We start from the raw sequence: 24,910 nt of genomic DNA, 5'->3' as shown, positions 1-24,910 counted from the left end.
TACAGTAAGAAACGATGGTAACTTTAACCACATTTAATAGTACATTAGCAACATGCTAACGAAACATTTAGAAAGACAATTTACAAATATCTAAAAATATCATGATATCATGTCAGTTATTATTGCTCCATCTGCCATTTTTTGCTATTGTCCTTGCTTGCTTACCTAGTCTGATGATTTAGCTGTGCACATCCAGACGTTCTGCCCTTGTCTAATGCCTTTCATAATGTTGGGAACATGGGCTGGCATATGCAAATATTGGGGGCGTACACCCTGACTGTTACGTAACAGTCGGTGCTGTGTTGAGATTCGCCTGTTCTTCGGAGGTCTTTTAAACAAATGAGATTTATATAAGAAGGAGGAAACAATGGTGTTTGAGACTCACTGTATGTCTTTTCCATGTACTGAACTCTTGTTATTTAACTATGCCGAGGTAAATTAAATTTTTGAATCTACGGCACCTTTAATATAGAAAATCAGTGATTTAGAATGGTTAGAATCAAATTAATTTGGATGTTCTAACCCAATATTTATTTGTACAATGTAATTTATAGTGCTTTGTATAGTATCATGTTGTTAGCTTAGCAACATGCTAACATCTTTTTAAAAATTTAGTCTCTGTCGTTTCATACTGATGTACATAGAAACATCATGTTAAATTATGCAACTAAATTCAATACAAAAGGAGTGATTTAGAGTGGTTAAAATCATATTAAATTGTATTAACCCAATATTTATTTGTACTATGTATATTTCTTTGTTGAGAATCATGTTGTTAGCTTAGCAACATGCTAATGTCAATTGGGAATCAATGGAGAATTGAGTCTCTACTTTTTCATTCTGCTGTACCATAGGAACACCAAGTTAAATTATGGAAATAAATTCAGTCATTCCAGACAAATCATAGATTCTAGATGATTCAACTGTATCTTTTCACTGATCACTTAATGTGTGTTTTAGCCAATGAAACTGGGAGAACACCTGAACAGAGTCTTGCTCAACATGTGTGATGATTCCACACTCACCCGACTGTCTGTACGGTCAGTTCTGGACACCTGCAGCGCTCACATCCGTAACTCCAGCTGTGACCCTTCATTTTCTTATGTCAGGAGGCTGGTGAGGCTCGTTCTTGGCAGTCTCTCTCAGGTACGTGCCTATGTATTTTTAACATACATGTTTTTGGTTAGTTTCAAGTTAAATAGGACCGAAGTAATGACTTGCAGTTCAGCAAGTACATAAAGAACCGTTCTGACTCATTCATTGAATATATGTCATTAGAATGAGTTTTTTTTTTTTTACCAATTCATTATTAGAGTCATTTACTTGTGAATCAGACTACAGTAGTCATGTTATTGCTTTCTGTTGCAAACACAACTTTCTATTAGTGACTGTATTTTTCTTCAAGTTTTAATGTTGATTATTAAAAATACATTTATATAGAATAAAACTTTTTTTATTTTTTTTTAAAATTTGCTTTAATTTAGCTCATGCTCTCGATTCCCATCTCCATTTTTTTTGTTAGTTGATCACATCCATCAATAATGATTAAGCACTAACACTGTGTGTGAACATACTGTTCCTATTAACTGAATTGCCAGTCCAACCCTATAAAACAGTTTTCAATTAAAAAGGTAGTTAACAGTCTTTCCTGTGCTTGTTTTTTGTGTTTGATGTCACATCCTGTTTCTCAGCTGCACACTCCCAGTAGTTTAATTGCACAGCGATACAGAAACAGTGTATTGCCAGGAAAAGACATTATTTTCTGCACTGTGTACCTTTTTCCACACTGGGGAGGTAAATGTGAAGTGGTCCAGTACGGAAGCCATCTTCTAATTTCTATTGATGAATCCTGTGAGTGGATGCCTGGGTTTTTACCCCTGTGAACATCCTGCTCCATATTCTTTTTCTCTATCTTCATGTCTTCTATCATGTGTGTTTTTTTTCTTCCTCCAGAAAGACAGATTTAGAGTTAAAAATGTGACAGTTTTATTTAAAAGATGATTTGACTTGGTTGAGCAACCTTGATCAAGCTTTCTTTAAGCCCTATAAAATCTGTTTTCTCCCCAAAATTCCATTATATTTTTCCCAAATTCTGTAAATTTCATTTCCCCTGCGTCTTATGTTTTATTCAGTTGCTTCAAAAAAACAAACATACAAAAAAACATATCAAACAAATCAATAAGTTTATTGAACATTTAGCCATATCTTTAATTGATATAAAATGTATATTTTTGTCGCTTAAATGGTTTGGTTTTAATGTATTGTGCACATTAAAGTACACCGTTCAAAAGTTTGGGGTCAGAAAGAATTTTTTAATGTTTTTGAAAAGAAGTCTATTATGCTTGCCAAGGCTGCATCTATTAAATAAAAAAAATCTTTAAAAACAATAATATTTTGTTTGTTTTCTATTTTAATGTTTTAAAATGTCATTTATTCATGTGATGCAGCTATTACTCCAGTCTTCAGTGTCACATGATCCTTCAGAAATCATTCTAATATTATGATTTGCTGCTTATGAAACATTTCTTATTATTATCAATGTTGAAAAAGTGTTGTGCTGCTTCATATTTTTGTGGAAACCGTGATAGGATTCTTTGATGAATAGACAATTCAAAAGCATTTATTTGAAATAGATATCTTTTGTAACATTATAAATGTCTTTGTTGTCACTTTTTAATCAGTTTCATGCATCTTTACTGAATAAAATAAAAAATATTACTGACCCCAAACCTTCGAATGGTACAGTGTGTGTCTTCATGATGCAAGTTAGTTCACAAGAGGAAGAAAAACATTTTCCCAGTGTATTTTCTTTTTTTTTTTTTATCTCTTTCTTTGATAAGAGTGAATGATTGGTTTTTTTGTCTTTCTCATTCTGTGTGTTTAGCTGGATGGTCTGTTGTCTGAAAGTGAAAGGGAGTCACTTCCAGAAAGAAGTAAAGAAATTCGTGAACGGCTGCGAGGAAAAGGCCTGCCCGCAGGTAATACACACACACACACACAAGTCCAGATGTAAAATAAGGCACCTAATTGCTTAATATATAGGACACTGAAGCTGGGGTTTCTCTTTTCTGTGGTATGGGAGTCCTTGAGTTTTCATCCACACATGATCAAACATGTATACCTTTGATTTCTGGTTTTCTGTTTCACCCACACACATGCACACCCGAACACAGGCGTGCTGGTACATGCTCATACCCATGACCTTCTAGTAATTGATGATATTTTGATTGTAATCACAGCTCAGACTTTCTCCTATTTCTAATAATCTCAGACTGATTGTTCTAATACTGTAAAGTGCTGAGCTTCATGCTGACTCATCACACACACCATTTGTCCAGTTCTAGAGGAAGTGATTCAGAATGTAAACAAAGCAGGGCTTGGTACTGAGATGACACGGCTTTGGCCCTTCAGGGCTGGTGCTTATCTAAACAGAGGGATAAAAGATCCTCCCTGCCACAAGAGACAAGCCAGAACACAACCAGCACCGGTGTCTGGAAATGCCTGGAAATCTGAAACTAAAGATTGGTGGAGACGTTTCCAGATAATCATAAAACTTCAGATAGACAGTTCTGGGGAATTTTGTGAAATGTTTTTTATATATAATATAATAAAATATAATATAATATAATTAATATAATTATAATATAATATAATATAATATAATATAATATAATATAATATAATATAATATAATTAATATAATATAATATAATATAATATAATATAATATAATATATAATATAATATAATATAATATAATATAATATAATATAATATAATATAATATAATTAATATAATATAATATAATTAATATAATATAATATAATATAATATAATATAATATAATATAATATAATATAATATAATATAATATAATATAATATAATATAATATAATATAATATAATATTCTGGGGAATTTTGTGAAATGTATTTATATATATATATATATATATATCAGCCTATTAGAATGTTTTCTGAAGGAACATGTGACACTGTGAAGACTGGAGTAATGATGCTGAATATTCAGTTTTGCATCAGGAATAAATTACGTTTTAATATATATTAAAATAAAAATAGTAATAATATTTCACAATGTTACTGTTTTTACTGTATTTTGATTAAATAATTACAGACTTGGTGAGAATAAGATACTTTCTCTTCAAAAACATTAAAAAACTGACCCCAAACATTTGGTAGTGTAGTCAAATGTCATCCACGTATTTTATGCATAAAAAATATGCGCATTGTGTGCACAGGATACACACTGCAGATATAATAATAAGAGTAGAGTAATATTCTGAACATTGTATTTTTGTATGCATGGAATACCCAGATGACGTTTTATAAAATGTGTGGAAAATGTATTCCAGAATGCAACGAACTCAATCTTCCATTTCATTTCAGAATGTCATGTAGTATGCACTATATTCTGTGTAGTATGCAGTAGGCAATCATTATGAACATACAGTTTTGTTCTAGTTGTGTTTTAAGACTCCGCTGACATCCCTTGGCCTTCTCTTTCATTCTCTCAATCTGGTTTTCTCGTCTCTTTGTCTGACTTCTTATGCTTTATAGTTTAATGATGTGCCAAACAAAGAACCTTTCTCTCCCCTTCTTCTCTGTTCCTCTCCCAACTTTCCAACTCCCTCATTTCTTTCGCTCTCCATCCATCTTCTGTCTCTCTCTCCCTCTCGTCCTTTCACTGTGTGCATAGACAAGAGTTTGAACCAAAACTAGACAAGCACATCACCACAAACCAAAACCAGAGCGTGTCATTTTGGAAAATATGACCAGATCTTCCCAGTGGTTTCAGTGGTACTTTAGCACAAACACGACCGGTTTGTTATGTAACTGAGGCATGGCATCGATCAGTAATAGATATTTCCCAGGGTTTTTTTTTTTTTTTTTTTTTTTACTGCGTGTTCTGTAGGAAGCTTTGTTTTTATGCTGTTGTATCTGGCCACGCATCAGGGTCATGATGTGAGAAAATAAGCCTGCCTAGATGGTGACTCACTTCATGCTAGTTTATTTTTGGCTTTACAGATGTCATGAAACCTCAGCAGCACAGTAATAACTGTGGTCTAAGACTGTCATTTTTCTCATTTTGAAGATTGAATGTTTGTTGACGTTTTTAGACTATTTGTGCTCTGTACACTAGCATTAGCCTCAGTAGAAAAGTACAATGTTAATACTGCTTAGCTTGTCTTCAGAAAATACATAGCAGCACTGTTTCTGTTTCAGGGTGGTCAAAACAAGAGTATAAATGTTAAATGTCACTGTGATTGTCCTTATGTGACTTCTTAGAGCTTCAGGAACTATATGCTAATGTTTTATAGCATTAGCATCTCCTTTTTATGCAAGTAAAAGCACTACTGGCTCATTGCATAGCGCTATTACTGTCCACAGAAAGCTAACATATTTAGGACACATTTCTATACATTTTCTAGTGTGTAAACTGTGTTTAATGGTAATTTTCAGGCAGATTTTTTTTTTTAGGTGATGTTGAGCATATTTGTGCCTTTACCTGTTTAGCATCATTTCTTTAGCAAATTGTGTGCTACAACATGTCAGACAGTGTTAACAGTTAGTGATCAAACACATTGAGCCATAATGTTTATGCAGGGGATTCAAGTTTGAAATGGACCCATAACATTTCCAAATCCATTACCATCTTCTGTCCACTGTTGTTTCGTATATTATTTTTTTTTGACCTAGTAATTTTTTTCATCAATATGCTTTAATTGGCATTCATCTTTCTCCACTTTTAAATGCAATGCCCACATCTCAAAATCTAAACAATAACCAATGCATATAACAAAGTCCCTGCCCTACATTTTTTTTTCTTTTTCAATAATCCGTTACACTTGTATGTGTCACAATAATGAAAAAAAAAAGAATTTGATTGAAAAATGATTTTCAATTCATTGTGACTTTAAAAGGTTAGTTCACACAAAAATGAAATGAAATTAAATTTATGTCATTAAATTCTCACCCTCATATCGTTCCGCACCTGTAAGACCTTTGTTCATCTTCAGAACACAAATTAAGATATTTTTTATTTTTTTTTATTTTTTATCCCCCATAGAAAGCAACAAAATTACTGTCATTCAAGGTCCAGAGAAGTAGAAAAGACATCGTTAAAATAGTCGAAATGACTACAGTGGTTCAACCTTAATGTTATGAAGTGACGAGAATACTTTTTGTGCGCAATAACAAAACAAAAATGACAACTTTATTCAACAATTTCTTCTCTACCCTGTCAGTCTCATACGTAGTTGATGCAGTGAACACAGTTCAGCGCTTTTGTGTTCATGTCCGAATGTCATCTCAGTCGTTATAAAGTAATTATTTTTGTTTTGTTTTTGCGCACAAAAAGTGTGTGTACACAACAACCCTATAGTGATGATAAATCCACCAACCTTTTTTTTTTTAATCCCCATAAATCATCAGCAGTGTCTCAGAACAAGCCATTTACAGATCCCTGGCAGTGTGAGGTCACAAAAGCCACAGGCTCCGCCCACTGTGTTGACTGACACTGACGTTTGAACATAGACCCGCCCTAAACGAGTTCACAGCAAGTTTACGCAGACTGCCATTGCTGCACTGATGAGAATATCTCCCAAGCGTTTAAGGTGTTCTGTAGCTGGATGGATTAATCCACAGAGCTCTCTCCATTTACTCCCGAAATCTGAGCTGCTGAAAACGAGGTGGTTTAACTTGGTTTTCCAGAAAATTCTCCCTCAGTTCTGTCGAAATTCATGTATGTCTGCGCGAATCATTTCACACAATACAATACAAAACAGAGACTGTGCTAAAATGTGCTACTCAAGGATATACAAGTAAAAACTGTTCTCGTGATATACGGGCTTCCGTATCCCAAATGAAGCGCGATGATGGGTGTGTGCATGCTTATCATGGCAAAGTGCCTATACAAGGAATTCTGCCCTTTATTACGTGGTAAAGGGCCACACTTAAAAAAAAAAAATCGGACACAACCGGAAGTTGTATATTTGGCACAGAAATACTCCGTCATACGTCCAACTCGTGTTTTGAAACTTTGGCCGTGTTTAGCATGAGAATGCAACTCTTTAACAGTGTAAATAAGTCAGAATGCATGAAATGGCATTAGACCACCCCTTTAAGGCATTTAGTTTGACATCTTGTTAGACTGCGATATAGTAAGACCCTTGTATCTAATTTTCTCTTTTATATTCTATTTTGCGACACTGGTATCCTTCCAGCATCATGGGTTTTGAAGTGTCTGGGTCAGTGTGTATAATGACTTCAGCATGCCTCTTTTTGTTAACCGCTTGAAATCAGCACAGATCCTCCTTCGCCCCTACGATATACTAAGCTTTTTCTGAAACATGAGAAAAGGCCTCTTGTTGAGCCATTCAATGCACTAACACTTCCCTAAGAGGGAACCATCTGGAACATCCATGTCTTCCTGATTGACAGTGCTGGAATTGGCGTGGATAACGAGCGTGTCGCTGGAAGCTCAGGGTGAAATCAGAGAGGCTTTAGTGGAGCTTGTAACCGCTAGAAGGCCACTATTGTTCCTTCTGTTCTTTAAGCCAATTTTGACCTATTCTAATCTCGCCTTGACAAACGTGATCCAATAAAAATGCTCCCCAAAGACAGCAAGGGTCCCACATTTAGTTTTATGTCCTTCAATAGATTCTTATTTGTCTTGATACCTTTACAAGGTCATGTATGTTTAACCTTTTTTTGTGATTTTTATTTTTTTATTTTTTTTGCCCCACTAGGCCGTAGTGCCGCCCATCGTGTGCTGGAGCGTTATAGAGCCCGAACCCAGGAGCAGGCCAACCTGAACCGAGGACTTAGCCGCTCTATGGGCTCTCTTCCCATCCAGGACCTTGTCAGAGCGGACGAGGGTCTTGTTCAGTATGCCCCTTCAGAGTACCCTGCTGGGTCTGAGTCCTCTGCCGAACTCTACCACCAACGCCAACAACAACAACTGCAACAACAGCGCGGCCGACCCATGGAAGTGAACCAGCGTTCACACCCCCATCAGAGAAACAAAAGCTGGGCCTCCTCAGCAGACCTGGCCTGCCTCGATCCGGATATGCTCCGCTTTGGGGCCCTTGAAGATGCCCGAAGGGGCAGTAGCGCTCTGAGCACCCGCTCAGCCGGAAGACACAAGACGACTTCCAAGGCCAGAGACTCCCGTTACTCGGACTTTGGGAGCTTGGATGTCGGGAAGACCCATCACCATTCGAGTCAGTCTGTTGGCTCGCCGTTCAACAGTGCTTACGACCGAATCAGAGAGAAGCATAAGAAACTACAAGCGCTCAAACAGGCCATAGATGGTGAGTACTGATTCTAAAGTTACTTGTTCTCTTGAGGTAGTCTTATTTAGCCAGATTTTCTTATTGTTGCTAAAATCTGCACATTGTAGATTATTGTGGACAAGAACCTCCCATTTTCAGACTTGTAAAATAACCTACCACAGTTTTTTTTTTTTTTTTAATAATTGATACCAATAATAAACGTTGGGTGTATCTCACAAAACCTGTCAAGAAAATGTTCCAGACATGTTTTACAAAAAAAAATAAATAAATTGCTTTATTTTCAGGACAACTAAGCACATTTTCCTGTAATTTTAAGATTTTTTTTTTTAAATTATTATTTCAATTTTATTTATACAGCATGGTAATATATTATTTACTACTTTTATGCTGGTGTGTAACATTTAAACAGAAAATAGTAAAAGTAAAATTCCGGACACAAAACATAAAAGAAAGTTACAGCATAAATATGTCTGAAAGTATGTCCACAAAACAAAAATAAAGATTTTTAAATATTGACTGTTCAAAAGTTCAGGGTCAGTAAGATTATTATTATCATTATTATTATTAATTTTTATTTTTGGAAATAAATTTATACTTTTATTCTGCAACGATGCATTAAATTGATCAAAAGTGACCGTAAAGACATTTATAATGTTACAAAAGCTTTCTATTTCAAATAAATGCTGTTCTTTTGAACTTTCTACTTACCAAAAAATTTTATCGAACAATATATATTATAGTTTCCTCAAAACAATTAAGCAGCACAACAGTTTTCAACATAATAATTTTTATTTTATTTTATTTTTTTTTCAAATCAGCATATAAGAATGATTTCTGAAGGATCATGTGACTGAAGACTGGAGTAATTATGCTGAAAATCAGCTTTGCATCACAGGAATAAATTATATTTTAAAATATATTAAAATAGAACACAATTCTTTTAAATTGTAATAATATTTCACTACATACTACATACATACATATTTTTATAATGACCTCAGAGTTAATTGACCCAGCCATTCTTGTGAGGCTTTGTGAGATTAACCCCAATGTGGAAAATTCAAATAATGTCTGCGGTTCTGTAGGTTCGAATCAACGTTTTAGAGATTTTGTCAAAAAATCCCCAGGATTAGTTTTGCCTCAAACTCATTGTATCAACAAGGCTTTGTTTGTTGTGAGTCGTACAAAGCTGGTTGTCAGAATGAAACTGACCATCTGATGTAAACTGCAGACAAAAATGGCTGAAATCACCAGTGAATGGACTGTGGGTGTGCTGACTGTGACTAGCGGTGATGTAGCTTAAAGTCTGGGATTGTAATCAAAATGTTGCAGTAAAACACTTAACCCTGTGCTCCTCAATGAGAAATTGTGCCTGTAACTTATCATGGTAACATCACAAAAAGCTTGTGTGGCAAGTGTTTTATTCTACAGGCTTCATGCCAAATGCTGACAGTTGATGTGACGGCTTTAACCAGACAACAGCGGTTAAAAACACATTGCTACTGATGTTGACTCATAACTACAATGCAGTAACCATCAGAAGATAGGACGGCAACCGTAAACTGTATATATGTTATAGAGGTACTTTTGGCTCTTCTGATGCTTTGAGTTCCAGTGCAGTTAAAGTCCCGCGTCTCACGGCACACAGAGTTGTGGTGTCTGTGTGTGGTGGGAGTGAACGCAGGGTTATGAATGGGTTTGCGTGGCTTTTGCGCGTGCGGCATGTTGCCAGGTTCTTTATGACTCAGTCTGGCTGAGGGCTCAAGATTCCTGGAACTAATTAGAGAGATGGATAATTCTAGGCCTTCAAAGCTGCTTTATGCAAGCTTTTTACTTTCTCTCTTTCACTCGTTCACTCTCTCTGGATCTCTCTCACCATTTCTGCTTGATTTTCATTCAAAACTTTCCACAGTGTTGGGGAAACTCAAATTAAAGTACTTAAGCAACACTCAAGTTACCCTTTTGAAAAAGTTCACTGCAAGCTACTAATAAAGAGTAGACAACTATGCAGCTTTTGGGAGGGCTAAAATGAATTTAATTTAATTTAGACATTATTTAAAAATGACGTTATCTAAATAAGCATTTTATTTAAATTTTTTTTAATTATTATTGTTTTTGAACCAAAATATTTATATTATGATTAATCGTAATACTATTGCTATTTGTATAAAAAGATAAATAATATGCATCTTCTTGGCACAGAGAGAGTGAATTGCTTTTTGAACTGGTACATTTAAAGGGGACCTATTATGCAAAATTCACTTTTGCATGGTGTTTGGACATAGATGTGTGTTGGCAGTGTGTGTACACAACCACCCTATAGTGATAAAAATCCACCCACTCCTTTTTTTTTCCCCCTCATAAATCATAAGCAGTATCTCAGAACAAGCCATTTCTAGATCCCTGCCAGTGTGAGGTCACAAAAGCCACAGGCCCTGCCCACGAATGTTGACAGACACTGCCGTTTGAACATAGAAAAAGCCCTGAGCGCGTTCACAGCGAGTCCGCCATTGCTGCACTGACGAGAATGTCTCCCAAGCGTTTTAGGTGTTCTGTAGTTGGATGGATTAATCCACAGAGCTCTCTCTATTTACTCCCTAAATCTGAGCTGCTGAAAACGAGGTGGATTAACTTGGTTTTCCAGGAAAATGCTCCCTCAGTTCTGTCAATTTGTTTTTGTCTGCGTGAATCATTTCACACCGGGCTGCTTAGTGAACAAATATCAATACAAAGGGACAATACAAAACAGAGACTGTGCTAAAATGTGCTACTCAAGGATATACAAGTAAAAGTTTGTGATCCAGCTTACAGTCTCCAGATTGATACTGGATATGGCAGTAATGAAGGTGAGAGCACTTTATTACAGTTCATCAGAGTTGATTTACAGGTACAAAGTTTATTAAGCACCACCCAAAAGGCATAAGGTCTTTATATATTTGTTTACTGTTAGTTGTAACGAGAGTTTCTGTGTAATTCGCAATGTTTGTTGGTGATAATACAAGGACAAGAGAAAGAGTTTATGGATAATATTTTAATGCACATTAACTTTTACATTTAATGCATTTGTACTGTGTTTTATTAAGCTTTTACAGAGATTTTCAAGAGTAAAAAACGGATGATTCAACGTCATACAACCCATCTGTAGAGTTTTGGCCATCATTCGGATGGTACAACAGGCTTGTTAGTTATAGTAGATTAAAAAAAGAAGACAATATAAGTTGTAACCGTAATTTAACTAAACTATACCTGTTCTATCTCCATGTAGCATATATTCACGGTTACTGAAATTATTGTGCGTCTTGACTGAATCCTGACAGGGATCCTCTTAGGCCGAGCGCAGCAGCTCATTTGCATTTAAAGGGCACACACTGAAAGGGCGCGTTTTTGCTCAACCACTAAACGTGGCAGTTTTAACATGCTATAAAAAATTATCTGTGAGGTATTTTACCTATCTGTGAGGTATATTATGAGAGACTTATTTTACATTATAATAATAGGTCCCCTTTAAATGATCAGTCTGAACGAACCTATTCATTCAAATGATTCAAACTTCCCCTGTGCTTATATGAAAGTGGACGTTTTAGGCGATGATATTTATTATCTAATTTCCCTTGGCTGTAAATCTGTGTGACAAAAAGTAATGTAATTTATTCTCCCGTAATGTTTTTTCTTCATTCTTGTCTTATTACCACTTTACAGTCTCCATAAGAGATATTGAATTCTTCATATGTGCCACATTTCATGTACACATCCTTCGCCTGGCCTCCATCTGGACATTTTCTCGATGGAGTGAAGCTTTGCTTCATAATAATAAACCTCAGGCTTTCCTATCCGACCTGGCCCTGAACTGAGCCCAGAAGCTGTTTGGCTGCTATTTTTACCACGGTAGAGCTCAGAACCAAAGACATTCTCTTCCCAGTCCGTGCGGTTTTGCTCTGGCTCATGGATCCATGAAGCTGTTCTGTCTGAGGCTGTCGTTTTTTAACAATATTCTGCACTTTTTTTTCCACTTATGTTAGTCAAAGTTTTTTTTTTTTTACACCAAAAACAGTCAATTTAATATTTCATGAGCTCTTTCCATACTGTTTTGGACTCTTAGAATGAAATGATCTTTCTAATACTGTACCTTTAAGACTTATGTAAATGACCTGGTTGGCTAAATTCTGTGTTCTGCATGGTGTCGTTCATCAAGCTGGCGGTCGAATGTTAAGGAACTTGTGGTTGTGATGTAATAACAGTGACATTTTCTGAATAAATCTGTTTTTACAGCTTAGTTTCAATTAATTTATATTATGCCGTTTAAAAGAGCAGGAAAAATCCTGTTTTCAATTTTATGTTCTCTAAATTGTATTGTAAGATGAATCTGTGCCATCATATTGCTTTTGTGAGGGAAAACAAGATTCTGTGTATGGAGCTGCCGTCTGTCCATCCACTTGTATAAACATGAGCTAGGCTAATTTTCCTGACAATAATGGGCCACATTACCCACAATCCTGAAGAGAAGGAATGTCCAGCCCCATTAGAGCATGATGGCAAAGAGCACATATTTTGGTTATTTTGGGGCCTGTATCTGCTGTGAATGAATGTAATGGTGTACAGTTCATTTGTTCAGGCTCAAAGAATTAATCTCTTTCTTTCTTTCTTTCTTTCTTTCTTTCTTTCTTTCTTTCTTTCTTTCTTTCTTTCTTTCTTTCTTTCTTTCTTTCTTTCTTTCTTTCTTTCTTTCTTTCTTTCTTTCTTTCTTTCTTTCTTTCTTTCTTTCTTTCTTTCTTTCTTTCTTTCTTTCTTTCTTTCTTTCTTTCTTTCTTTCTTTCTTTCTTTCTTTCTTTCTTTCTTTCTTTCTTTCTTTCTTTCTTTCTTTCTTTCGTGTTATTTCTCTAAACTATGAATCCAAACAAGTTTGCTTTTATTGTCATTTTGTTTCTCTCGGTTATGAATCTAAACAATTATGGTGAACCTTTTTATTTTTTATTTTTATTATTTTATTATATTTTACAAAAAACAATTGTTTTTTGGTAAAATATGATTGTGAAATGATTTCATTAGATTTACTCATCTACTAGAATAACACAAGATATGCTAACTTTGATACTGAATTTCACACATTTCAATGTAATTTAAATTCATAATTTTTTTTATTTGAATTCTGCATTTTTATTTGATTTTATTAAATCCAGGTTTGCACTTCCACCTCAGCCTCCTTGGTGTTTGCGATACTTCATTACAGAAACTGCCCTAAACACATCCACTTTCAAGTCAAGGTACATCAGTCATTTTGGAGTGTGCTGACAGTAATTTGAGTCATGTGTTTTTGGCACGAGGAATTGTCCATTACTTGTCATCAGGTCACGTGTGCTCTTTTGTTGTGTACTACAGGGGACATTTGTGAGTAGAACTGATCAGGGTTCTTGAGCAGACTGGAGGGTTAGATTGTCACTGCGTATCCTGATAATAAGAGGGAGCTCAGTTAAAGCTCAGTCCATCTGTGTGGATTTCATTTTATAGGAGATCTCTCACCCATGGGTCGAAGGTCGTTTGGATCTAAAAGCTTTTTAAAGACTTCCCCCACACTCAACTAGAGCTTCAGAAACTCTGAGCTTTGGAGATACTTCCCAGATCACACACTTTATAAACTACACCACTTCTTCATTCCACAGCTCTTCCTGGTGTGGAAATGTATTCTGTGTTAAGACCTCTGTGTTGTGAACTGTCATGATCTTATCTACTTGCAGTTTCGCAGAGAGGATCAGATCAGATCAGATCAGATCTTATCTCTCTCACACTCTGCATATCTACAGGTCACTGAGGAGTTGAACTTTCTCCAAACAGGGATTGAGAGAGTTCTACTTGCCTGCATGACTAGCAGTTTATCGATGTACATGTCATTGGTTGAAAGGTTTCAACATTAAACATGAGTCATTCAGAGCCCCCAAAAGTATCTATCTACACATTTGTTTATTTGTTTGCATTTATTTATTTACACCTTTATTTATGCATTTGTTTGGTTATTTATTTACACCTTTATTTATTCATTTATTTGCATGTTTGATTGTTTATTTACACATTTGTTTGTATTTACACATTGATTTTTTTATGCATTTATTTTTTTACACATTATATTCACATTTGTTTATTTAATTACATTTTATTTATTTACACCTTTATTTATGCATTTGTTTGGTTATTTATTTACACCTTTATTTATTCATTTATTTGCATGTTTGATTGTTTATTTACACATTTGTTTGTATTTATTCATTCATTTTTTATGCATTTGTTTATTTATTCACACATTTGTTTTTATTTATTTATGCATTTGTTTTATTCACACATTTGTTTTATATATTTGCTTATTTGCATTTAAAATTTGTTTATAACATTCCAAGCGTGGCACACTCTATACTTTGTTTGTAGGATTCATTTTGTGTGTTATTATGAAACAATATGTCTGGTGGGGAAAACAAGTTTGTCAGAGACTCAAAGAGCAACTCTGCAACTCTTGCTGCAAAACCTGGCCTTAGGCCATTTGCATGTCTTTGGGTTTGATCTTCAATTTTCAAAAGAAAAATACCATAACTCGAGAGGATATGCAAGTCAGAACTTTGACTCGACAGAATGAAAGCCTTTTCCACTTTGCTAGTAAAACTCTGACTTCCTTTTCAAAAAAATCAGCGCTTTACAGGACGGAAACAAAGCAACTCTAATGAACAAGCCTCTTCAGTGTTTAGCTCTTTAATGAAAACAGCCTCACTCCCAAAACCCTTTTGTGTTTTCTGTCCTCATCAGGGTCTAATTACCCCATTAATCCCTTGTTCTTTTTCTCTTCCTTTGTTTTTATTTCTTTTTTAGTTGAAATCCATTTGCTTGTAAGACTTTCAGTGGTAATAATCACTAGTATATGAGTCCAAACTGCCCCGGGCCTCTAAAACATAAAGATCAGAGGAGACCGTTCAGAAAAAAAAAAAAAAATACTGGAAAGAGGCAAGGAACATGAGGAAGTGATGAAGAGCATGCAGTATTGGGAAAAGGGAGAGTAGGGGGGAAAAAAATGCCTAAATGTGGGTATTTTCCTGCCTGAAAGAGATTTAGCAGAAGATACTGTGGTGGCGTTGATACAGTATGTATGACCTGTCCACCTTCATGTACCGATCCTCTGAGCTTTTAATGGCTCACTTACAAGATCTGAGGTCAGGACAGGCCAGCCGCTCTTGGCAGACCCAGCAAATTTGAACCCAACAGTTGAGATCCAACATCCATTGGGATGCCATCTGTTTTGCCTTTTATTTGCAAAAGCCTGCACACTCTAATAATGAAAAAGAAAGACACCAAATGTGAGAGAGGTTTTGAGAAAGGTCACATGTGACCGAAACATTTGCCGTTTTTCAATAAAGCTTTTCTTTTTTTTTTTTTTTAAAGCTGATTTTATCTCTCATTTAGTGTCTTTCTTTTTCATTAGAATGCGGGCTTCTTTTTGCTTTTTTTGTACTTGGATCTTTTTAGTCTGCGCACCTCAGGTTGGAAGGCAAAGTGTTTTTCTGCTCACGCTTCGGTTGCTCAGCAATAACAAAGCTGGAGAATCTCACACAGCTAAAATGATCATCAGTAACGGTGTTCAGCCTGACATTGTTCAAACCAGAGTCGAACACTGATGGAGAGACTCAGGAAGAAGTTACAACTTTTAGAATGCAACTGGACATTTCTGAACAGTTATTGGATAAATCTATGTAGTTGCTGTGGAGTTGATTCAACTCATCAAATAGCATGTGCCATCATGTTAATCTTTTGTACAAATCCAGAGTTGAATTGACCCTCGTTTGTGAAGCAGTTCGGCGTAAAATGACGGCATGGTAACAACACTCTACTACAACAACTCTTCCTTTTCTCTAAAGCAGCCAAACATGGCCTTATCCCCTTTGTTGCGTGTTCTCGGGGGCGGGGTTTATGTAAATTTTAGGGTTAGTGATGTCACTGCTTGTAAGACTTTCAGTGGTAAAAAACATCCAACGAGTTTCATAGCTTAAAAAGTCCTCCTTATACTGTGTCCTAACCAGACGCGACACGCGATTAAAAGATATATTTTCAAGTTTCTATTTTTCTGTGACATTGCAGCTGGAACAACACCACAAAGTATGAGAACTGGTACTGAACTGGTACTGTTTATGCACTTTATTTAATGTTAAAAGCATCTAATGTGAGTTTAAATATCATTTTGAGTTTTTATAGCCGTTCTGAAAGCAACAATTGACAATTTACCTCAAATTTTCAAAATAAATAAAAGGAAACAAGAACATTTAAACAAACTTTGTACAGACTTCAGAAGGATCCCAACCTTGGAAACTAGTGGATGGTTTATTTTAATGGCATACCGGATTATGTTTTTAGATTATATGTTTGTTCGGAGCATTTTGTTTTGTAAATGAGGCACAGTGTACTGGTGATTTAGAAAATAAACTTTTGTTGAAAGATGAAGCAGTCAGCTGTAGCAAATCTGACAGCAGCTGCATCACAAGTAAATGATTTCATAATGCTTTGTCTGTAAATGACTGTTTTACAAGGATAATGTTTTCAAAACACTTACTCGAGTGGAATAGCCTGTGGGCGTTGATACTGTTTCCTATGCAGTGATGTTAGCCAGTCATAACAGTGGCCTTTTACCGACAAGCCTTAAGAAGCCTTCCCTTAAAAATAGATCGGAAGGGTCAGAAAGAGGGTTGAAAATAAGTGGTTTTTTTCTGCATATAGATTTGTTTTGTTGTGCAAAACTTTATTAACATTATAAGTGAACCCTAGAGAAACTTCATGTCATGACCTCTTTAAAGTCTTTGGTCATATTTAATCTTTTAAAGAAAGTTTTATCTTTTCTGTACTTTTTTTGTCCACTGAATATTTTTTTTATATATGCATTTTCAATATTTTTTGTCTGAAATGTCAACACCAAATTACACTATAACTTATTAGGCCATTCATAAAACTTGAGCAGAGCAAATTTTCATGTAAATAGTTTTTAACACCATTCTTGCATATTCTTATCATATTCGAATGAATGGATTTACATACATTTTTTTCATAAATGAGGCGTTTAAGGTAAATAAGGCCTATTAATGACACAGGAATATTTTAAACTACACAGAGCTCTATGTCAAGGCATCAATAAAATGATCACACATTTGTTTGGCAGATGTCGTGCATTACTATCGTTCAGCTTGTGGTGGGCATTGATCCAGAGGCATTTTTTCTTGAATTATCTCACATCTGCAAAGTGGCATGAAACGTGGCAGAAAATTGATTTGTATGACATTACGTAATGCATGCAGCCTGTAGTGGAACATGCTGTCTTTCTCCCTAATGCACTCGTTCTTTCCTCCGTCCATTTCATGATTTTCGCTCTACAAAAAGAGTTGTAAAATAAATTATGAGCTGAGAGAAAGCGCACACTCGGGGGAGTTAATGTGACAGCTCTGAACTTGTCTTCAGAGGCTTTTAGTAGACGTGCTCTCACTCCTACAGTGCTGTGGCCAGTTTGATGATACGGTGTGTGTTTGTGTGCGAGTGACTCACTTCACAGCCCGCCAAACTCCCACAGGGCTCTGACAACTACACTGTGTGGGCCTTTCCCATTGTAGTCAAACTAGAATGTGTATGGGTGTCTGTTTTTGTTTTTTGTGAGTGTGTCTTGGTTTGTGTTTATATGTGTGTTGCAGTGGTTTTTAACGCCCTTTTCAGGGTTGCCAGGTCCTCCTCCCTTTTCGCAGACATGCATTGTGGGGTGAATCTCACAAAATAACATGCCCAGGTTATGTTTTTTATGTTGTGTTTTAGGACCAATTTATAGAATTTGTGTTGTTGTTGTTGCAGTGTGACATTTAAGCATTTTTAAATAAAATTTTCCTGATAATTTACTCACCCCCATGTCATCCAAGATGTTCATGTCTTTCTTTCTTCAGTCGAAAAGAAATTAAGGTTTTTGATGAAAACATTCCAGGATTATTTTCCTTATAGTGGACTTCAGTGGCCTCCAAACGGTTGAAGGTCAAAATTACAGTTTCAGTGCAGCTTCAAAGGGCTTTAAATGATACCAGATGAGCAATAAGGGTCTTATTTAGCAAAATGATCAGTCATTTTCAGAATTTTTTTTTTTTTAATATAAATATAAAAATATAAAATACAACTATTCAACTTACATAACGAACGCGGCACCAGTTTAGTTTTTTTTCCGTAAGTAGAATAGGGAAGGCGTAGGACATACAGCATAAGCTTTTTGAAGAATACGGAAAGCGGAAGCATGTACAAGGCGATCATTTGTGTTTATAAATCATATACTTTTTTTTTTTTTTTTTTCGAAAATGACTGATCGTTTTGCTAAATAAGACCCTTTTTCCTTGTCTGGTATCATTTAAAGCCCTTTGAAGCTGCACTGAAACTGTAATTTTGACCTTCAGCCATTTGGGCTCCATTGAAGTCCACTATAAGGAGAATAATCCTGGAATGTTTTCATCAAAAACCTTAATTTCTTTTCGACTGAAGAAAGAAAGACATAAACATCTTGGATGACATGGGGGTGAGTAAATTATCAGGAAAATTTTATTTGAAAGTGGACTAATCCTTTAATGCAACCCCCATTAAATATGAAGTATGCATCATATTAATTTGTTGCGCTGTTAGAGGGTTAGTTCACCCAAAAATAAAAATTTTGTCATTACTTACCCACCCTCATGTCGTTCCACACCCATCAGACCTTCGTTCATCTTCGGAACACAAATTAAGATATTTTTGATGAAATCCGGTGGCTCAGTGAGGCCTCTATTGATAGATATTGAAGATAATTAAAAGTGCCCAGAAAGCTACTAAAAACAACCTTTATATTATAAAGTGACAAAAATACTTTTTGTGCACCAAAAAACAAAAAAACAAATGACTTTATTCAACAATATCTAGTGATGGCTGATTTCAAAACACTGCTTCATGAAGCTTCGAAGCTTTACAAATCTTTTGTTTCAAATCAGTGGTTCGGAGAGCATATCAAACTGCCAAAGTCACGTGAACTGTTGAAATTGCGAAAACACTTATGATGTAACGAAGCCTCGTTTACTGAAATCACATGACTTTGGCGCTCCGAAGCACTGATTCAAAACAAAAGATTCATAAGCTTTGAAGCTTCATGAAGCAGTGTTTTGAAATCGGCCATCACTAGATATTGTTGAATAAAGTCGCTATTTTTTTGTTTTGTTTTTTGGCACACAAAAAGTATTCTCGTCGCTTCATAACATTAAGGTTGAACCACTGTAGTCACATGAACTTTTTAAAATATGTTTTTAGTAGCTTTCTGGGCATTGAAAGTGTTAATTATCTTGCTGGCAATGCAGGCCTCACTGAGCCATCGGATTTTATCAAAAAATATCTTAATTTGAGTTCTGAAGATGAACGAAGGTCTTACAGGTGTGGAACAACATGAGGGTGAGTAATTAATGACAGTATTTTCATTTTGGGGTGAATTAACCCTTTAAATAAATCATTGTCCAAAAATTATTGTATTACAATATAGTGAAATTCGTCCACTATTGAGAAAAATGGGAATTACTTATTGTGGTATTTTATGTTTATTTATTTAGTGTACTTATTTATTTATTTATTTTTACTTTATTTTATTTATTTTTATTTTATTTTTGTAATGAATTTTGACTTTAACTTTTTTCTTCTAATTATTATTATTTTTTTTTAATTTTGTGGATCCTCACCTCTTGTAAAGACAACACAATGTTACTTCGGAGCTCACAAACACCCAGTGATGGTCCAGGTCAAGAATGCTGTTTATTTGTCTATATTTCCTCCATGAGCAGGTGGTTTCATTTAAGTCAGTGGACTGGTTGGTTCACTGAATTTATCCAACCGTTTACACATCTTCTAGTGTTTCGGAAAAAGGCGATCAGTAACATTTTTGTCTCTTTACGTGCAGCTGTTCAATTGCTTTACATAATTGTCATTGTTTAAAAGTTTCACTCAAGGTTGAACTAATTGTTTACTGAGGAGAGCAGTCAGTCGAGCATAAGACGAAAGCTTCATTGTTGTGATGAGTTTTAAACTCTGCCTTTCCGAAACTCCTGGCTTGAGAAATCCTTCAGGAATTCTGTTAATGCTAAATATGCAGCATTGAGTAACTGAAGTGCGTGGACTTGATTTTCTGGTCCTGACAGACTTGTCAAATAGTGCACAGAGGTAGCACGCCACACATGGGGGATGCTGTCAAGTTTCAGGCATAGTTTAGATAGTGACGTAATGTACACACACATACACAGAGTAAAGCTGAGTCAATGATTCAGAGTTTCCTACCTGAGCTTGGTCTGGAAATGCAAACAGGGGAATAATTTGACTGAGAAAACACAGACAGGGACTATAGTATTTCTTAAGGTGAAAATGATAGAACAACCTAATATAAATGATTTAATTTAACAAATAATTCAATTATTTAATATAAATGTACAATAGCCAGAAATGAAATAATTTGCTTTCCAATGATATTATCTTTAAAAATATTAAAGGCTTATCAGTATCAAACAGTTCTGACACTTCTTAGTCCAGAGCCATGTTCACATTTATTGGGTCAGCCTGGAGTGGTTTTATCAGGTTTGAGGCCTTGGGTCTTTAAATGTAAAGGTTCTGACAGATGAAATGACTGCCATATGTTGTTCATACAGTTCCTCTGTGCTTTTGAGGAGCTTCAGTGGAGTAGTAATAGTTCTACTGTAGACTCAATGTACTTTCCTGGATTAGTGATCAGATATTGTGCAGTATTCGGGCTGTATAGTGTATTTGTGTAGTGTATAGTGTAACATTTTCCAGCATTTTCAATCTCACTTCCAATCCATACTGTAATCCAGGTCATATTGATAAAAGTTGGGTGTGATTTGCTGATATCATTTAATTTTTACCCAAAGGCCTTCAGCTTCACTGCTGGTCACATACCTTCATTTGAGATCATAAAACATGCATGTTACTAAAACGCATACCAAAAACCTACACGATTAATTACTGTATGAATATTTGGAAGCTCTTTAGAGACTCCCTCATCACATTTCTGAACTCCCATTAGTGCTCATGATGATGGAAATAATCTGTAACACAGCTTCCAACAACATCTGTGTTTACTATGATAATAACAGACCATGTCTGAGAATATTAGGGTCAGTTTTCTGATTTGATGTGTCATGGGGACATAGAAGTGGTTTCTAGTAGTGTTTTTTTTTTTTCTTTTTTTTTTTCCTCTGGACATGATTTAAAGGTCTGTTAGTGTGACAGGATTGTTCTTTTTAATAATAAAAAAGATGAAAGCAGAGCTGTCCCTGATTTTTCTTACATAATGGAATTTACAAGAATTTGAATTTTATTATTTTTTGTTTTCTTTTTTGTGAATTTCCATTTTCAGATCCCTTGCATACTCACAGAAGGTACCACAGCGACTACAGCTCCTCCAGTGAAAGCCCCTCGGTGGCATCATCAGACCCCGACTACAGACAAGGTTGTACTAATGACCTCATATATATATATATATATATATATATATATATATATATATAATATTATTTTTTTTTTTTTTAAATATAAAGTACACTCTAAAAAATTGTGCTGGCTTAACGAAAAAAAATAATGCTGCAGTTTGCATCAATTTTGTTGAGTTATGACAGCTTTGAGTGAATTTACGTTAAACCAACAATCTACATTGAGTTAGAGGAAAATGTTTTAGAGGAAACTGAATACTCCAAAAAAAAAAAGAAAGAAAAGTTGCTCCAACTACCAGAGTTGTTGCCCTGGAACCAATTAATGTTATCTTTTTCAGTTCAAATCAACAGCTATCATAGCACATGTTAGCCTAACTTATCTAACATGTATATTTAATGTTAATTTAATTTAAAGTAAGAGATTACTTGTCACTGGCATTAAGGTAGTCATTGCTTATGGAGTTAATGTAGTGTTTACCTTCATGTATCTACTTTTCAGCACAAAACTTGATTACAGAGACTCTTTTAAGGGTGCGTTCACACTTGTCATGTTTGGTTCTATTAAAACGAACCCTGGTGCGATTGCTCGCTTAGTGCAGTTCATTTGAACATATGTGAACGCTTCCAAACGAACTCTGGTGCGGTTCGAATGATATACGAACGCAACACGGACCAAAGACATGGAAACGAACCAAAAACAGGAAGACGAGACCCTAAAATGGACAGAATCCTCACGCATGTTGGTTTTTCTCGTCATAGACGCGAGTTTGCCCATGACAGGCATCAGACGCGTGACTCCACGCAGCAGATCATTTGTGTGTGTGACGGATGGATTCACGCCGCTGTTTTGACTACTTTGCACATTTTATAAGCTCTTCACGAGTTTCCAGCTGGTCAAAATACCATCACATGCAGGCTACACACCGTTACATTTACCTCAGCAAACAGCATTGTTTTGGATGTTAGGTAAATGTTTGGTTCCGTCTCAAAACAGGCAATACGTCATAAAATCCGACCAATCACATTGTGAATGTATCCCTATGCCTGAAGGTTCAGTATCTTTTAGTTCGGTGATAAAATTGCCAATCTGAACGCTAATCGGACCAGGACAAAATGTTTTTTTTTTTCTTCTTTGGTCCGGAACAAATGAACCAAATGAACTACAAGTGTGAACGCACCCTAAATGTCAAACATAACAGTGTCAAACACTAACTGGTCTTTCCCTTCACTAAAAACAAATAAATTAACACTTAATTTCAACATTTATTCTCCTTATCCAGTCTTATGCAAAACATTAATTTCTGAAGATAATTTCATTAAGTTAATACAACCAAAAAAGTAAAGCCAATTAACACAGAAATTTGAGTTTAAATTACAGACGATATTAAGTTGATGATCAGCATTGTACAAAATAATGTTTGCAACTTAAAATGTGTAATTAAAACAATAAATTAGAATTTTTAACTTGCAACCATGCATTTAGTAGTGGTAACAGGTACTCTGAGTTACTTTTTAGGGTTTATTTCTTTAACTTGAATCGATATAAAAAAAATAGATTGTTTATTTATAGGAAAAGGTTTATTATTTATATTTATGAGTGAGTCATCACATCTTGTAATTCTGTGACCATTTCAACAGCTTAGATGAATGTGGGTGGATGTAATTTGAATCAACTCATTGATGGCCCTACATTTCATTGAGGGGACATAAAAAAATTTGATTTGCATATTACTGTACCATGCAAAGCACATACTTCGCATGCATTAGTTTCACAACATTCTTTTGTACACAAACAGCCAAGAAGCCAGAAGATCTGAGGCGGTTCAGTTCTCAGGTCGGCCTGTCAGAGCATGACGCCGTTTCACTTAGCAGTGCACAGAGACACAGGTATTCACTATTTTTCTCTGATGTTTCCTGGTTTGTGTTGATCAATCATGCCTGTCCTGTCTGTATTGACCCCTTCTTGAGTACTTTTGTGGTTGTGGACCCAGGCCCAAGTTAATGATAATCTAAACCCTTCCTGAGTTCATTTCCTCTCATCCTGTTCAAGTTTAGTTCTGGTTACAAGAACTGCAGAACTCTGTGTGTGTGTGTGTGGCTTCAGTTAGCTATACTTTGGGACAAAATTGTCCCCAGAAACCTCCCTATGGAGACGTCCCCAGATGTGTGATATAAATATTTTCTCTCACTTTTAGGAATAAGGTTTGGGTTAGTGTTTAGTTTTGTTATTAGCTTTATGTAAACAAACACATGCAGACATCCCACTCCGTAAAAACCCATTTTCACAAAAAAAAATCTTAATAACAGGAAACAGGCTTTCACTTTCACTCGCTCAATTTTCAGAATATTCAAAATAATTTGCTATAAAGTATGCAATGCGCCTGGCTCACTAATATAACTTCTAATGCCTGTTTGTGTGTATTATTCAGATTATGGATAAAGTGTGCTGTTTATAAATATATGGAAAAATGTTTTTTTAAAAAAATGTTATTTTCTGGCAGTGAAGGGGTGAGAATTTAAATATGTCATCACCACTGTCATAATCATAAACCGGGCCAGTCTACGTTAGATATTTTGCACTTTGACATCCCACTGTTTTTTCTTGTTCTCTGCCTATTAACAGCTGTTCCAGTCTTCTTCCAGCAGCCTTTGTTGCATTTTATTCTTATTATCCCTGGCAACCCCCCAAAAGTCAGTGTAAATACTGTAAATACTTCCATCTAAAGTGTTTCTCATTGAGGCAGTGATTCTACTCCTCCCCCTGCTGGTTAACCAGATGAACTACCCTGTTCTTTCCTGAAGTAGATGTTGGCAGTGGGCAATGGTTGCCAGGTGCTGCTGTTGTGTAGAGCAGGTTTTGGGCAGAGTACAGTAATTGATTCCCTGAGGATGCTCAGGGCGCAGAGCTGCACCATAGGTCACCCATGACAACCAGCTGGCTCTGCCATTGGATGGCATGCAAGTGTGCTGACATAACGCATAACACTTCACGCTAATTTAACTAACAGTGTTAGTTGTCTTATCCATCCTATTATCTTAAAGTATAAAGGATAACTTTTTACAACTTGTTCTGATTTGGATATTGAAATGTGCTGATATTTT

The 24,910-nt window shown here is 35.5% G+C and overlaps 1 protein-coding gene across 5 annotated transcripts in view; it reads left to right on the top strand.

Annotated features, from left to right (window-relative positions):
• Positions 1–24,910, top strand: part of ptpn13 (protein tyrosine phosphatase non-receptor type 13) — an 86,321-nt gene that overhangs the window by 24,915 nt on the left and 36,496 nt on the right. For all 5 annotated transcript variants that reach the window (XM_067375934.1, XM_067375935.1, XM_067375936.1 and 2 more), the window contains exons 5-9: positions 961–1,146; positions 2,885–2,978; positions 7,770–8,333; positions 21,736–21,828; positions 23,605–23,695. In XM_067375934.1, the coding sequence (XP_067232035.1) occupies positions 961–1,146; positions 2,885–2,978; positions 7,770–8,333; positions 21,736–21,828; positions 23,605–23,695 (1,028 nt within the window). The remainder of the gene's footprint in view (positions 1–960; positions 1,147–2,884; positions 2,979–7,769; positions 8,334–21,735; positions 21,829–23,604; positions 23,696–24,910) is intronic.

This window comes from Chanodichthys erythropterus, chromosome 22 (assembly GCF_024489055.1).
Source record: "Chanodichthys erythropterus isolate Z2021 chromosome 22, ASM2448905v1, whole genome shotgun sequence".
In the NCBI taxonomy this organism is placed as follows: Eukaryota; Metazoa; Chordata; class Actinopteri; order Cypriniformes; family Xenocyprididae; genus Chanodichthys; species Chanodichthys erythropterus.
This window is presented reverse-complemented; position numbering and strand designations above follow the sequence as displayed.